Source organism: Oncorhynchus masou, chromosome 12 (genome assembly GCF_036934945.1).
Source record: "Oncorhynchus masou masou isolate Uvic2021 chromosome 12, UVic_Omas_1.1, whole genome shotgun sequence".
In the NCBI taxonomy this organism is placed as follows: Eukaryota; Metazoa; Chordata; class Actinopteri; order Salmoniformes; family Salmonidae; genus Oncorhynchus; species Oncorhynchus masou.
This window is the reverse complement of record NC_088223.1, coordinates 36,381,524-36,397,939: the sequence shown is the minus strand read 5'-3', so window position 1 is coordinate 36,397,939 and position 16,416 is coordinate 36,381,524. Positions and strand designations below refer to the sequence as shown.

The 16,416-nt window shown below is 41.2% G+C and overlaps 1 protein-coding gene across 1 annotated transcript; it reads left to right on the top strand.

Moving 5' to 3' along the window:
• The first annotated feature begins 10 nt into the window (after positions 1-10).
• Positions 11-15,965, top strand: LOC135549974 (proteasome subunit beta type-6-B like protein-like). Its single transcript, XM_064980386.1, has 6 exons — positions 11-145; positions 7,441-7,511; positions 14,337-14,468; positions 14,873-15,002; positions 15,095-15,239; positions 15,538-15,965. The coding sequence occupies exons 1-6, from the start codon at positions 113-115 to the stop codon at positions 15,663-15,665; spliced, it is 639 nt and encodes a 212-aa protein (XP_064836458.1). The 5' UTR covers positions 11-112; the 3' UTR covers positions 15,666-15,965.
• The last annotated feature ends 451 nt before the right edge of the window (positions 15,966-16,416 follow it).

Here is a 16,416-nt window from a genome sequence, read left to right as displayed (position 1 = left end):
AGTCCCTGAAGAGGTCGCTATTTTCTTGACATGGTGTGAACATATGTGACTGAGGGACGCAGTTTTATCCGTATTTTTCATCGGTGTTCGGGAAATACTGTAAATACACTTTATGGACTCTCAAATCAAAGGAGTTAGCACAGGCGTAAGTGAATTGTTTTTCATATTTTGTACATGATCATTTTATACATTTTCATAAATTGAAGCTGCGATTAACAGTGCATTTTGGGACGGATATAGCAGAATTTACACTGAGGGTTTTAATTCTAGGTTGCCTTGTTGATTTTAAAAATAAAAGAGAGCCGCACACTCTTGGAGCTCAGATGCAAAAATTTAATACCAACGTTTCGACAGCCAAGCTGTCTTCATCAGGGTATAATCACAAACACTGCGGGATGACTCGTTTATATAGTGTCAAAGGACACAGGTGTCTGTAATCATGGCCAGGAGTGGCCTAATATCATTGGTTAATAATCAAATATTAAAATGTCATACAAAGAACAGCATACAAACAAATGGATAGCATATGATCATAGATTAATTTGACTATACAAGTTTACACACAATTACAATGGCAAAATCACAATAATCACAAGAATGGCTTCAGATCAAAGTCTACGTTGAGACCGAAGGGCGCAAGGGTCTTTAAATTAAAGATCCAGGCAGCCTCTCGTTTTAACAATAAATTATCAAGGTCACCCCCTCTCCTAGGGAGGGTGACATGTTCGATGCCAATATAACGCAGTGACGAAATCGAGTGGCCTGCCTCCAAGAAGTGGGCCGCAACTGGATAAGTCAAGTTTTTACACCTAATGGTGCTACGGTGCTCTGAGATACGTACTTTTAATTCGCGCTTTGTTTTACCTACATAATTTTTACCACAAGGACAAGTTATAAGATAAATAACTGCCTTAGTGGAGCACGTAATAACACCTTTTATTGGGATCGATTTCCCTGTTTGTGGGTGTTTGAAGGATCTACATTTATAAGTGCCATTGCATTGAGCACAGCCATTACATTTGTAATTTCCATCCAGTAGGGGCGCAAATAGACGTTGCTCAGGAATATCTTGGGGTGGTAAATCAGAGTTTACCAATTGGTCTCTGAGATTTCTGCCCCGCGAGAATACGACCAAGGGAAGGTCCGAAAACACATTACCAAGACTATCATCGGATTTTAGGATGTGCCAATGTTTGTGAACAATTCCCTTAATTTGTTCAGAGCACTTTGAATAACGGGTAGTTAGAATGCAAGAATGCGTCTTTTTGCGAGATTTACCTTGAAAAAGGTCATGTCTCGTTTTGTTTTGAATTTTCTCAATGGCAATATTAATCTGATCTTTCTTGTAGCCCCTCTCCTTGAACTTTCTTTGCGTCTCAGCCATATTTCTGTCGAAATCGGACTGTTTTTTGCAAATTCTTTTGATTCGACAGAATTGGCTGTAGGGCAAACTGTTTTTCAAGGGAAGTGGGTGACAACTATCAGCCCTCAGCAAACTATTACGATCAGTAGGTTTCCTGTAAAGATCAGTGTATAAAACATTATCTTCACACAAGATCAGAAGATCAAGAAAACTGATTTGGCGTGTATCAGATTGCATAGTAAATCTCAGATGCTCAGAACAGGAGTTAAGAAAAGCATGGAAGGCCTGGAGCTGTTTAGCATCACCCTTCCAAAGTACAAAAATATCATCAATATACCGTTTCCAAATAATGATGTGAGGCAAGAAAACATTTTTGAGAGGATTGAAAATAGACTGTTTCTCCATGTAACCCACATACAAATTAGCATAGTTAGGAGCCATGGGGGATCCCATAGCAGTCCCTTTAATCTGAATAAAGAAGTCATTTAGAAACATGAAATAGTTATGCGTGAGTACTATTTCAGCCAATGTTACAATGCAGGGACTGGAAGGTAGTTCATTAGGGTCACGTTGTAAAAGAAAATGTTCCATAGCTTCAATACCGCCCTCGTGTGGAATATTAGTGTATAATGACTCAACATCAAAAGTAACTAACAAGGTATTCTCAGGGAGAGGATCAAGAGATTCAATGATAGAGATCATACTGCTGGTGTCCTTTACAAAGGAGGGTAGCTGTTCTGCGAGTGGTCTAATAAAAAAGTCAACAAAAGTAGATAGAGGGGCCGTTACTGCATCAATGCCCGCTACAATAGGGCGCCCTGGAGGTTGTGTAACATTCTTGTGTAATTTCGGCAAAGTATAGAAAGTGGCAATTTTAGGGTGTTGAATAGCCAAAAATGCATGTTCTTTTTTGGTTATCTGACCAGAACTTAAATACCCGTCTAGGACAGACAAGATAGTATTCTGAAATTGGGAAGTGGGATCACTTCTGAGTTTCTTGTAAAAGGTGTTGTCAAGCAGCTGTCTATGACACTCATGTACATAAGCTGTCCTATCCATGAGTACAACCGACCCACCCTTATCAGCAGGACGAATAAGGACTGACGTATCAGATTGTAAATCAAGCAAAGCTTGTTTTTCATTCTTGGGTAAATTAGGGAAAGATTTGGATCCCTGTTTATTCTTAAGGAGAAGTCCAACATCATGTTCCACAAGTCTGCAATATGTCTCGATAGAGTGATTGCGATTGGTTGGAGGTATAAAATAACTCTTGCTTCTAAAAGGAGTCGGAGTATGTGCAGGAGAGCAACCTACTGGTTCAATAGAAGTGTCAGAATTAGGGGAGCTAAAGTATTCCCTTAAACGGATGTTTCTGAAAAACTTAAACATATCTACCTTAACATCAAAATCGTTGCACTGAGTTGTAGGCACAAAAGATAACCCTTTATTAAGCAAAGAGACATGGGCAGGGCTCAATATCTTGCTTGATAAATTAAAGACACTCAATCCCGTGGGTTCTGGGACCGTGTGAACGGTCTCCTCTGCCTCTGATATTCGTTTCTTCTTACCCCGTCGGGTGCGACATCTCGTCGATGCGCGTGCCTGCGGCCTCCTCCGCCCTTCCGTCCGTCCAGTCTCTCGTTGGATAAAAAACTGCCGCTGGAAGCCGAGGAGGCGCTGGTTGTCGAGCGTTGATAATTTATTGTTAAAACGAGAGGCTGCCTGGATCTTTTATTTAAAGACCCTTGCGCCCTTCGGTCTCAACGTAGACTTTGATCTGAAGCCATTCTTGTGATTATTGTGATTTTGCCATTGTAATTGTGTGTAAACTTGTATAGTCAAATTAATCTATGATCATATGCTATCCATTTGTTTGTATGCTGTTCTTTGTATGACATTTTAATATTTGATTATTAACCAATGATATTAGGCCACTCCTGGCCATGATTACAGACACCTGTGTCCTTTGACACTATATAAACGAGTCATCCCGCAGTGTTTGTGATTATACCCTGATGAAGACAGCTTGGCTGTCGAAACGTTGGTATTAAATTTTTGCATCTGAGCTCCAAGAGTGTGCGGCTCTCTTTTATTTTTATTATCAAGTTTCTACTCCGCTAGCCAGCACCTCGTCTTTATAGGTGTGCGTTTCTTTTTCTTCTAGACCGTTCTGTTACCCAGTAAACAGCACCCTATTGATAAAAAAGCTCTTTAACGATGCCGAATGATAATTCCTTTCCTGACACTGGTCATAGACCCATACAAGATTACTTTGAATATAGCCAAAGGGAGCGTGATAATATCATTATTTCGGAGTCCCTTTTTGACATGCCGGGAGGTAATTCTGACCTCTCGAAAGAACTATTACATTTATCTAAGCGCCAGACGAGAACGCATCTACATATAGTCACTCTTAGTGATTATGTGCGTCAAGGCATTATTCCACGGGGACTCAGGTGGCAAAAAGAACCATCATTGGGACAGCGCACAGATGATTACTGTGAACGCTGGTGTGCCATCCTGAATAAATGCTCTATTGATTTAATGACATTAATTGTTGACCAGTTGAAAAAGGATTTTATTGAAATGGATAACACGATTAAAGACAAACGCACAGCTCTACAAACAGCTGTTAATGATGATGGCATATTCAATGAACTGATGAAAACTAACCAAGCGCTCCAGGACAAGTTGTCTACAGAAATAAAAGAACTTAAAATCAAGAAATTCAACCAAGACAAAAAGACAAGGCCGATGGTAAAGTCTACTTCTGGAGAAACCCTGACAAAAGAGGTCCTGCTCCCCATGACAGACGCAGGAGGGATGCCGCTTACTTCTATCCACCCTTGTCTGATCAACGCTCGACAACCAGCGCCTCCTCGGCTTCCAGCGGCAGTTTTTTATCCAACGAGAGACTGGACGGACGGAAGGGCGGAGGAGGCCGCAGGCACGCGCATCGACGAGATGTCGCACCCGACGGGGTAAGAAGAAACGAATATCAGAGGCAGAGGAGACCGTTCACACGGTCCCAGAACCCACGGGATTGAGTGTCTTTAATTTATCAAGCAAGATATTGAGCCCTGCCCATGTCTCTTTGCTTAATAAAGGGTTATCTTTTGTGCCTACAACTCAGTGCAACGATTTTGATGTTAAGGTAGATATGTTTAAGTTTTTCAGAAACATCCGTTTAAGGGAATACTTTAGCTCCCCTAATTCTGACACTTCTATTGAACCAGTAGGTTGCTCTCCTGCACATACTCCGACTCCTTTTAGAAGCAAGAGTTATTTTATACCTCCAACCAATCGCAATCACTCTATCGAGACATATTGCAGACTTGTGGAACATGATGTTGGACTTCTCCTTAAGAATAAACAGGGATCCAAATCTTTCCCTAATTTACCCAAGAATGAAAAACAAGCTTTGCTTGATTTAATGATACGTCAGTCCTTATTCGTCCTGCTGATAAGGGTGGGTCGGTTGTACTCATGGATAGGACAGCTTATGTACATGAGTGTCATAGACAGCTGCTTGACAACACCTTTTACAAGAAACTCAGAAGTGATCCCACTTCCCAATTTCAGAATACTATCTTGTCTGTCCTAGACGGGTATTTAAGTTCTGGTCAGATAACCAAAAAAGAACATGCATTTTTGGCTATTCAACACCCTAAAATTGCCACTTTCTATACTTTGCCGAAATTACACAAGAATGTTACACAACCTCCAGGGCGCCCTATTGTAGCGGGCATTGATGCAGTAACGGCCCCTCTATCTACTTTTGTTGACTTTTTTATTAGACCACTCGCAGAACAGCTACCCTCCTTTGTAAAGGACACCAGCAGTATGATCTCTATCATTGAATCTCTTGATCCTCTCCCTGAGAATACCTTGTTAGTTACTTTTGATGTTGAGTCATTATACACTAATATTCCACACGAGGGCGGTATTGAAGCTATGGAACATTTTCTTTTACAACGTGACCCTAATGAACTACCTTCCAGTCCCTGCATTGTAACATTGGCTGAAATAGTACTCACGCATAACTATTTCATGTTTCTAAATGACTTCTTTATTCAGATTAAAGGGACTGCTATGGGATCCCCCATGGCTCCTAACTATGCTAATTTGTATGTGGGTTACATGGAGAAACAGTCTATTTTCAATCCTCTCAAAAATGTTTTCTTGCCTCACATCATTATTTGGAAACGGTATATTGATGATATTTTTGTACTTTGGAAGGGTGATGCTAAACAGCTCCAGGCCTTCCATGCTTTTCTTAACTCCTGTTCTGAGCATCTGAGATTTACTATGCAATCTGATACACGCCAAATCAGTTTTCTTGATCTTCTGATCTTGTGTGAAGATAATGTTTTATACACTGATCTTTACAGGAAACCTACTGATCGTAATAGTTTGCTGAGGGCTGATAGTTGTCACCCACTTCCCTTGAAAAACAGTTTGCCCTACAGCCAATTCTGTCGAATCAAAAGAATTTGCAAAAAACAGTCCGATTTCGACAGAAATATGGCTGAGACGCAAAGAAAGTTCAAGGAGAGGGGCTCAAGAAAGATCAGATTAATATTGCCATTGAGAAAATTCAAAACAAAACGAGACATGACCTTTTTCAAGGTAAATCTCGCAAAAGACGCATTCTTGCATTCTAACTACCCGTTATTCAAAGTGCTCTGAACAAATTAAGGGAATTGTTCACAAACATTGGCACATCCTAAAATCCGATGATAGTCTTGGTAATGTGTTTTCGGACCTTCCCTTGGTCGTATTCTCGCGGGGCAGAAATCTCAGAGACCAATTGGTAAACTCTGATTTACCACCCCAAGATATTCCTGAGCAACGTCTATTTGCGCCCCTACTGGATGGAAATTACAAATGTAATGGCTGTGCTCAATGCAATGGCACTTATAAATGTAGATCCTTCAAACACCCACAAACAGGGAAATCGATCCCAATAAAAGGTGTTATTACGTGCTCCACTAAGGCAGTTATTTATCTTATAACTTGTCCTTGTGGTAAAAATTATGTAGGTAAAACAAAGCGCGAATTAAAAGTACGTATCTCAGAGCACCGTAGCACCATTAGGTGTAAAAACTTGACTTATCCAGTTGCGGCCCACTTCTTGGAGGCAGGCCACTCGATTTCGTCACTGCGTTATATTGGCATCGAACATGTCACCCTCCCTAGGAGAGGGGGTGACCTTGATAATTTATTGTTAAAACGAGAGGCTGCCTGGATCTTTAATTTAAAGACCCTTGCGCCCTTCGGTCTCAACGTAGACTTTGATCTGAAGCCATTCTTGTGATTATTGTGATTTTGCCATTGTAATTGTGTGTAAACTTGTATAGTCAAATTAATCTATGATCATATGCTATCCATTTGTTTGTATGCTGTTCTTTGTATGACATTTTAATATTTGATTATTAACCAATGATATTAGGCCACTCCTGGCCATGATTACAGACACCTGTGTCCTTTGACACTATATAAACGAGTCATCCCGCAGTGTTTGTGATTATACCCTGATGAAGACAGCTTGGCTGTCGAAACGTTGGTATTAAATTTTTGCATCTGAGCTCCAAGAGTGTGCGGCTCTCTTTTATTTTTATTATCAAGTTTCTACTCCGCTAGCCAGCACCTCGTCTTTATAGGTGTGCGTTTCTTTTTCTTCTAGACTGCCTTGTTGATTTTGTCATTAATTCATCCCAGTAGCCTAAAACTGAACCTTCAAGGAAAACGTTTATGCATTTAACCTGTTAATAATAGACGTATTTAATATTTTCCGACGAACAAAGTGCTGAATTTACTTTCGTTTTCGAGTCATTCATCTGCAACTCAAGCTCAATGTAGAAATTAACCTACACTTTACCACTGATCTAGGATCAGTTTAGCCTCCCCAAATCCCAACCATAGTTTATCCATTGACTGTAAACTTGATCATAAGGAAAACTAACCTTAAATCATATATTATAAATATGTCATAAATATATTATTATATATCATATTGTAATTGTATGCTCTCCCCATCTAACTGATTATTCATTTATTTATGATTTCTCCTACAGACCACTATCTTGGCAGTGACGTTCAATGGAGGGGTTATCATTGGCTCAGATTCCAGGGCGTCCATCGGAGGGTAAGGAGGATCTTCAACACCTATTAACACCTGGAACTAAATTAAAAATCTTGCCCCTCCTTTCCTCTATACACCTTTATGATCAAATACAAGTCTGTGACACGCAACATATTAAATAAATCAGCCATCACTTATAGCAGTATATACATTTAAACATGTCACCAGGAGTCTATCTAATGTGTCTCCAGGAGTCTATCTAATGTGTCTCCAGGAGTCTCTATCTAATGTGTCTTCAGGAGTCTATCTAATGTGTCTCCAGGAGTCTCTATCTAATGTGTCTCCAGGAGTCTATCTAATGTGTCTCCAGGAGTCTCTATCTAATGTGTCTCCAGGAGTCTCTATCTAATGTGTCTCCAGGAGTCTATCTAATGTGTCTCCAGGAGTCTCTATCTTATGTGTCTCCAGGAGTCTCTATCTAATGTGTCTCCAGGAGTCTCTATCTACGGTGTCACCAGGAGTCTCTATCTAATGTGTCTCCAGGAGTCTCTATCTAATGTGTCTTCAGGAGTCTCTATCTAATGTGTCTCCAGGAGTCTCTATCTAATGTGTCTCCAGGAGTCTCTATCTAATGTGTCTCCAGGAGTCTATCTAATGTGTCTCCAGGAGTCTCTATCTAATGTGTCTCCAGGAGTCTCTATCTAATGTGTCTCCAGGAGTCTATCTAATGTGTCTCCAGGAGTCTCTATCTTATGTGTCTCCAGGAGTCTCTATCTAATGTGTCTCCAGGAGTCTCTATCTACGGTGTCACCAGGAGTCTCTATCTAATGTGTCTCCAGGAGTCTCTATCTAATGTGTCTTCAGGAGTCTATCTAATGTGTCTCCAGGAGTCTCTATCTAATGTGTCTCCAGGAGTCTCTATCTAATGTGTCTCCAGGGTCTCTATCTAATGTGTCTCCAGGAGTCTCTATCTAATGTGTCTCCAGGAGTCTATCTAATGTGTCTCCAGGAGTCTATCTAATGTGTCTTCAGGAGTCTCTATCTAATGTGTCTCCAGGAGTCTATCTAATGTGTCTTCAGGAGTCTCTATCTAATGTGTCTCCAGGAGTCTCTATCTAATGTGTCTCCAGGAGTCTCTATCTAATATGTCTTCAGGAGTCTATCTAATGTGTCTTCAGGAGTCTATCTAATGTGTCTTCAGGAGTCTCTAACTAATGTGTCTTCAGGAGTCTCTATCTAATGTGTCTCCAGGAGTCTCTATCTAATGTGTCTTCAGGAGTCTCTATCTAATGTGTCTTCAGGAGTCTCTATCTAATGTGTCTCCAGGAGTCTCTATCTAATGTGTCTTCAGGAGTCTATCTAATGTGTCTTCAGGAGTCTATCTAATGTGTCTTCAGGAGTCTCTATCTAATGTGTCTTCAGGAGTCTCTATCTAATGTGTCTTCAGGAGTCTCTATCTAATGTGTCTTCAGGAGTCTCTATCTAATGTGTCTTCAGGAGTCTCTATCTAATGTGTCTCCAGGAGTCTCTATCTAATGTGTCTCCAGGGGTCTCTATCTAATGTGTCTCCAGGAGTCTCTATCTAATGTGTCTTCAGGAGTCTATCTAATGTGTCTTCAGGAGTCTCTATCTAATGTGTCTTCAGGAGTCTCTATCTAATGTGTCTTCAGGAGTCTCTATCTAATGTGTCTTCAGGAGTCTCTATCTAATGTGTCACCAGGAGTCTCTATCTAATGTGTCTTCAGGAGTCTATCTAATGTGTCTTCAGGAGTCTCTATCTAATGTGTCTCCAGGAGTCTCTATCAAATGTGTCTCCAGGAGTCTCTATCTAATGTGTCTCCAGGAGTCTCTATCTAATGTGTCTTCAGGAGTCTATCTAATATGTCTTCAGGAGTCTCTATCTAATGTGTCTCCAGGAGTCTCTATCAAATGTGTCGCCAGGAGTCTCTATCTAATGTGTCTCCAGGAGTCTCTATCTAATGTGTCTCCAGGAGTCTCTATCTAATGTGTCTCCAGGAGTCTCTATCTAATGTGTCTCCAGGAGTCTCTATCTAATGTGTCTCCAGGGGTCTCTATCTAATGTGTCTTTATGAGTCTATCTAATGTTTCTCCAGGAGTATCTATCTAATGTGTCTCTAGGAGTCTATCTAATGTGTCTCCAGGAGTCTCTATCTAATGTGTCTCCAGGAGTCTATCTAATGTGTCTCCAGGACTCTAACTAATGTGTCTCCAGGAGTCTATCTAATGTGTCTTCAGGAGTCTCTATCTAATGTGTCTTCAGGAGTCTCTATCTAATGTGTCTTCAGGAGTCTCTATCTAATGTGTCTTCAGGAGTCTCTATCTAATGTGTCTTCAGGAGTCTATCTAATGTGTCTTCAGGAGTCTCTATCTAATGTGTCTCAAGGAGTCTCTATCAAATGTGTCTCCAGGAGTCTCTATCTAATGTGTCTCCAGGAGTCTCTATCTAATGTGTCTCCAGGAGTCTCTATCTAATGTGTCTCCAGGGGTCTCTATCTAATGTGTCTTCAGGAGTCTCTATCTAATGTTTCTCCAGGAGTCTCTATCTAATGTGTCTCCAGGAGTCTATCTATCTCCAATGTGTCTTCAGGAGTCTATCTAATGTGTCTTCAGGAGTCTCTATCTAATGTGTCTCCAGGAGTCTCTATCAAATGTGTCGCCAGGAGTCTCTATCTAATGTGTCACCAGGAGTCTCTATCTAATGTGTCTTCAGGAGTCTATCTAATGTGTCTTCAGGAGTCTCTATCTAATGTGTCTCCAGGAGTCTCTATCAAATGTGTCTCCAGGAGTCTCTATCTAATGTGTCTCCAGGAGTCTCTATCTAATGTGTCTTCAGGAGTCTATCTAATATGTCTTCAGGAGTCTCTATCTAATGTGTCTCCAGGAGTCTCTATCTAATGTGTCTCCAGGAGTCTCTATCTAATGTGTCTCCAGGAGTCTCTAACTAATGTGTCTCCAGGAGTCTATCTAATGTGTCTTCAGGAGTCTCTATCTAATGTGTCTTCAGGAGTCTCTATCAAATGTGTCGCCAGGAGTCTCTATCTAATGTGTCTCCAGGAGTCTCTATCTAATGTGTCTTCAGGAGTCTATCTAATGTTTCACCAGGAGTATCTATCTAATGTGTCTCTAGGAGTCTATCTAATGTGTCACCAGGAGTCTCTATCTAATGTGTCTCCAGGGGTCTCTATCTAATGTGTCTCCAGGAGTCTCTATCTAATGTGTCTTCAGGAGTCTATCTAATGTGTCTTCAGGAGTCTCTATCTAATGTGTCTTCAGGAGTCTCTATCTAATGTGTCTTCAGGAGTCTCTATCTAATGTGTCTTCAGGAGTCTCTATCTAATGTGTCTTCAGGAGTCTCTATCTAATGTGTCACCAGGAGTCTATATCTAATGTGTCTTCAGGAGTCTCTATCTAATGTGTCTTCAGGAGTCTCTATCTAATGTGTCTTCAGGAGTCTCTATCTAATGTGTCAGTCTCTATCTAATGTGTCTTCAGGAGTCTATCTAATGTGTCTTCAGTCTCTATCTAATGTGTCTCCAGGAGTCTCTATCTAATGTGTCTTCAGGAGTCTATCTAATATGTCTTCAGGAGTCTCTATCTAATGTGTCTCCAGGAGTCTCTATCAAATGTGTCTCCAGGAGTCTCTATCTAATGTGTCTCCAGGAGTCTCTATCTAATGTGTCTCCAGGAGTCTCTATCTAATGTGTCTCCAGGAGTCTCTATCTAATGTGTCTCCAGGAGTCTCTATCTAATGTGTCTCCAGGGGTCTCTATCTAATGTGTCTTTAGGAGTCTATCTAATGTTTCTCCAGGAGTATCTATCTAATGTGTCTCTAGGAGTCTATCTAATGTGTCTCCAGGAGTCTCTATCTAATGTGTCTCCAGGAGTCTATCTATCTAATGTGTCTCCAGGAGTCTATCTAATGTGTCTTCAGGAGTCTCTATCTAATGTGTCTTCAGGAGTCTCTATCTAATGTGTCTTCAGGAGTCTCTATCTAATGTGTCTACAGGAGTCTCTATCTAATGTGTCTTCAGGAGTCTATCTAATGTGTCTTCAGGAGTCTCTATCTAATGTGTCACCAGGAGTCTCTATCTAATGTGTCTCCAGGAGTCTCTATCTAATGTGTCTCCAGGAGTCTCTATCTAATGTGTCTCCAGGAGTCTCTATCTAATGTGTCTTCAGGAGTCTATCTAATGTGTCTTCAGGAGTCTCTATCTAATGTGTCTCAAGGAGTCTCTATCAAATGTGTCTCCAGGAGTCTCTATCTAATGTGTCTCCAGGAGTCTCTAACTAATGTGTCTCCAGGAGTCTATCTAATGTGTCTTCAGGAGTCTCTATCTAATGTGTCTCCAGGAGTCTCTATCAAATGTGTCTCCAGGAGTCTCTATCTAATGTGTCTCCAGGAGTCTCTATCTAATGTGTCTTCAGGAGTCTATCTAATGTTTCACCAGGAGTATCTATCTAATGTGTCTCTAGGAGTCTATCTAATGTGTCACCAGGAGTCTCTATCTAATGTGTCTCCAGGGGTCTCTATCTAATGTGTCTCCAGGAGTCTCTATCTAATGTGTCTTCAGGAGTCTATCTAATGTGTCTTCAGGAGTCTCTATCTAATGTGTCTTCAGGAGTCTCTATCTAATGTGTCTTCTATCTAATGTGTCTTCAGGAGTCTCTATCTAATGTGTCTTCAGGAGTCTCTATCTAATGTGTCTCCAGGAGTCTCTATCTAATGTGTCTTCAGGAGTCTATCTAATGTGTGTCTTCAGGAGTCTCTATCTAATGTGTCTCCAGGAGTCTCTATCTAATGTGTCTCCAGGAGTCTATCTAATATGTCTTCAGGAGTCTCTATCTAATGTGTCTCCAGGAGTCTCTATCTAATGTTTCTCCAGGAGTCTCTATCTAATGTGTCTCCAGGAGTCTCTATCTAATGTGTCTCCAGGAGTCTCTATCTAATGTCTCCAGGAGTCTCTATCTAATGTGTCTCCAGGAGTCTCTATCTAATGTGTCTCCAGGGTCTCTATCTAATGTGTCTCCAGGAGTGTCTCTAGGAGTCTATCTAATGTGTCTCCAGGAGTCTATCTAATGTGTCTAGGTCTCCAGTCTCTAATGTGTCTTCAGGAGTCTATCTAATGTGTCTCCAGGAGTCTCTATCTAATGTGTCTCCAGGAGTCTCTATCTAATGTGTCTCCAGGAGTCTCTATCTAATGTGTCTTCAGGAGTCTCTATCTAATGTGTCTTCAGGAGTCTATCTAATGTGTCTTCAGGAGTCTCTATCTAATGTGTCTTCCTATCTAATGTGTCTTCAGGAGTCTCTATCTAATGTGTCTCTCAGTGTCTCCAGGAGTCTCTATCTAATGTGTCTCTCTCTAGGATCTAATGTCTCTATCTAATGTGTCTCCAGGAGTCTCTATCTAATGTGTCTCCAGGAGTCTCTATCTAATGTGTCTCCAGGAGTCTCTATCTAATGTGTCTCCAGGAGTCTCTATCTAATGTGTCTCCAGGGTCTCTATCTAATGTGTCTTCAGGAGTCTCTATCTAATGTTTCTCCAGGAGTCTCTATCTAATGTGTCTCTAGGAGTCTATCTAATGTGAGGAGTCTCTATCTAATGTGTCTCAGGAGTCTATCTAATGTGTCTCCAGGAGTCTCTATCTAATGTGTCTCCAGGAGTCTCTATCTAATGTGTCTCCATCTAATGTGTCTTCAGGAGTCTCTATCTAATGTGTCTTCAGGAGTCTCTATCTAATGTGTCTTCAGGAGTCTCTATCTAATGTGTCACCAGGAGTCTCTATCTAATGTGTCTTCAGGAGTCTATCTAATGTGTCTTCAGGAGTCTCTATCTAATGTGTCTCCAGGAGTCTCTATCAAATGTGTCTCCAGGAGTCTCTATCTAATGTGTCTCCAGGAGTCTCTATCTAATGTGTCTCTCTAGGAGTCTCTATCTAATGTGTCTCCAGGAGTCTCTATCAAATGTGTCTCCAGGAGTCTCTATCTAATGTGTCTCCAGGAGTCTCTATCTAATGTGTCTCCAGGAGTCTATCTAATGTGTCTCAGGAGTCTCTATCTAATGTGTCTCCAGGAGTCTCTATCAAATGTGTCTCCAGGAGTCTCTATCTAATGTGTCTCCAGGAGTCTCTATCTAATGTGTCTCCAGGAGTCTCTATCTAATGTGTCTCCAGGGGTCTCTATCTAATGTGTCTTCAGGAGTCTATCTAATGTTTCTAATGTGTCTCCAGGAGTCCTAGGAGTCTATCTAATGTGTCTCCAGGAATGTGTCTTCAGGAGTCTCTATCTAATGTGTCTCCAGGAGTCTCTATCTAATGTGTCTTCAGGAGTCTCTATCTAATGTTTCTCCAGGAGTCTCTATCTAATGTGTCTCCAGGAGTCTATCTAATGTGTCTCCAGGGGTCTCTATCTAATGTCTATCTAATGTGTCTCCAGGAGTCTATCTAATGTGTCTCCAGGAGTCTCTGTGTCTCCATCTATCTAATGTGTCTCCAGGAGTCTCTATCTAATGTGTCTCCAGGAGTCTATCTAATGTTTCTCTAGGAGTCTCTATCTAATGTGTCTCCAGGAGTCTATCTAATGTGTCTCCAGGAGTCTAATGTGTCTCCAGGAGTCTCTAAATGTGTCTCCAGGAGTCTCTATCTAATGTGTCTCCAGGAGTCTATCTAATGTGTCTCTAGGAGTCTCTATCTAATGTTTCTCCAGGAGTCTCTATCTAATGTGTCTCCAGGAGTCTCTATCTAATGTGTCTCTAGGAGTCTATCTAATGTGTCTCCAGGAGTCTATCTAATGTGTCTCCAGGAGTCTCTATCTAATTGTGTCTCCTGGAGTCTCTATCTAATGTGTCTCTATCTCCACTTCACCCACAGGTACTACGTGTCCTCTAAGACCATCAACAAGCTGATCCAGGTTCATGACAGGATATTCTGCTGCATCGCCGGCTCCTTGGCAGACGCTCAGGCCGTCACCAAGGCTGCCAAGTTTCAGATCTCCTTTCACAGGTATGGACCACCCTGTCCCTTTCCCTGTCCTTGTCTGGTTCAACATAGCTCATGAGTGTTGATATCAAGCTAATGAAGCTTGATTGATGTGTGATTGATTTGTATTATTATCAGCAATAGGGACACCTCCATTTTAGATCTGGTCTTAGTAGTAATGTGCAGCCTACATTTACCAGAAGCTCTTTTCCAGAAAGCAATTAGGGCTAAGTGCCTTGCTCAACGGCAGATTTGTTTTCACCTAGTCATGTCGGGGATTCGAACCAGCAACTTTTCAGTTACTGGCCCAAACCTCTTAACCACTAGGCTATTGCCTCTTGAACTACGATAGACGTAGAAACAAACTGTGGAATAAATCTGATCCTGAATGATGACATGTCTTCTCTGTGTCTATCCTGTGTGATAAGTATTCAGATGGAGTCCCCTCCTCTAGTGAAGGCAGCAGCGTCCGTGTTGAAGGAGCTGTGCTACAACAACAAGGAGGAGCTGCAGGCCGGCTTCATCACTGCAGGCTGGGACAGGAAGAAAGGGCCACAGGTGATGCCATGGGGCGTAACAAACAGACATAGAATAGAGCACGATAGAATAGAACACACACACACAATTTCTAACCATTATTTCACCTCTAGGTTTACACGGTGGCCTTGGGCGGTATGTTACTCAGTCAGCCGTTCACCATCGGAGGATCAGGGAGCACGTACATCTACGGTTACGCCGACGCCAAATACAAACCTGACATGAGCAAAGAGGAGTGCCTGCAGTTTGCTACAAATGGTAAAAGTAGATTTTTCCTGTAGAATCTCATAGGCTTCATTGTTTTAATAGAACGGCACTGTTTTCATATAGGATAAAAGATGCCAGATAAGACATTTTATTTTATTGAAAACATCTTCCGGTGGGACAGGAGAGTGATTGTAGGATGGGTTTGCTATGGGATTATTGGCACTGGAACACAAGAGAGCTGTTCCTGGAAAACGTGGACAGATATGGTCTCATACCCATCTCTACCTGCTTTCTGATCTATTTTCCTCTCTTTCCTCCCCTTTGTTTTTCTCCTGTTCACCCCACCCAGCTCTGGCCCTAGCTATGGGCAGAGACAATGTCAGCGGAGGCGTGGCACACCTGGTAGTGATCACCGAGGACCGGGTGGAACATGTGGTCATCCCTGGAGACAAGCTACCCAAGTTCCACGATGAGTAGAGTGACACTACAATCAACCAATCAGTGACACTCTGTGAGATGAATCTTCACTCAATCATTCACGGTTGTTCATACATGCAGAACTTGGTGTTCATATGCCTGACTATTCACATCAGTTTTGGGACTGCGGATTGAAAAACAATAATGATTTCCAAGAGACCAATGTGAAAATCTTCTCTGGTTCTGCCTATGTGTTTTATAATCTACACTGTGTTCATGTTGTTTATGTGCATTATATTTTGTTTTACTTAATGACCTCTGGGTGTGGAATCAATAAAATCTTAAGAAAAAATATGTGTACACAGCATGTAAGTGTGTTTGATTATAAATATGTAAATCTGACAGACCCCACTATAATTGAGTAGTCTATTTCTGAGGGAATACGCCCTATTTAATTTGAGGCATCATTAGCAATAGATAATTAGTAAATGTTATAAGCCTGTTATAACTAATGCATAACTGTCTGTATCTAAACCTATGTATTTACAAGACAGCAACATACAAATCATTACAATTAGTACATATTGGTACAACTTAACATTTTTCTATGATGAGTGAGAAAGTTACAGATGCACAAATAGCATACCCACAAAATATGCTAATCCCTCACCATTACAATAACAGGGGAGGTTGGCACTTTCTCACTCATCATTATTCACGATTCATCCGTAATCATGGTCATGTCCACATGAATGTGGAATGTTTAAAAACATTAAATTCTTATGTACAATGAAAGTGACTCCCAAATGGC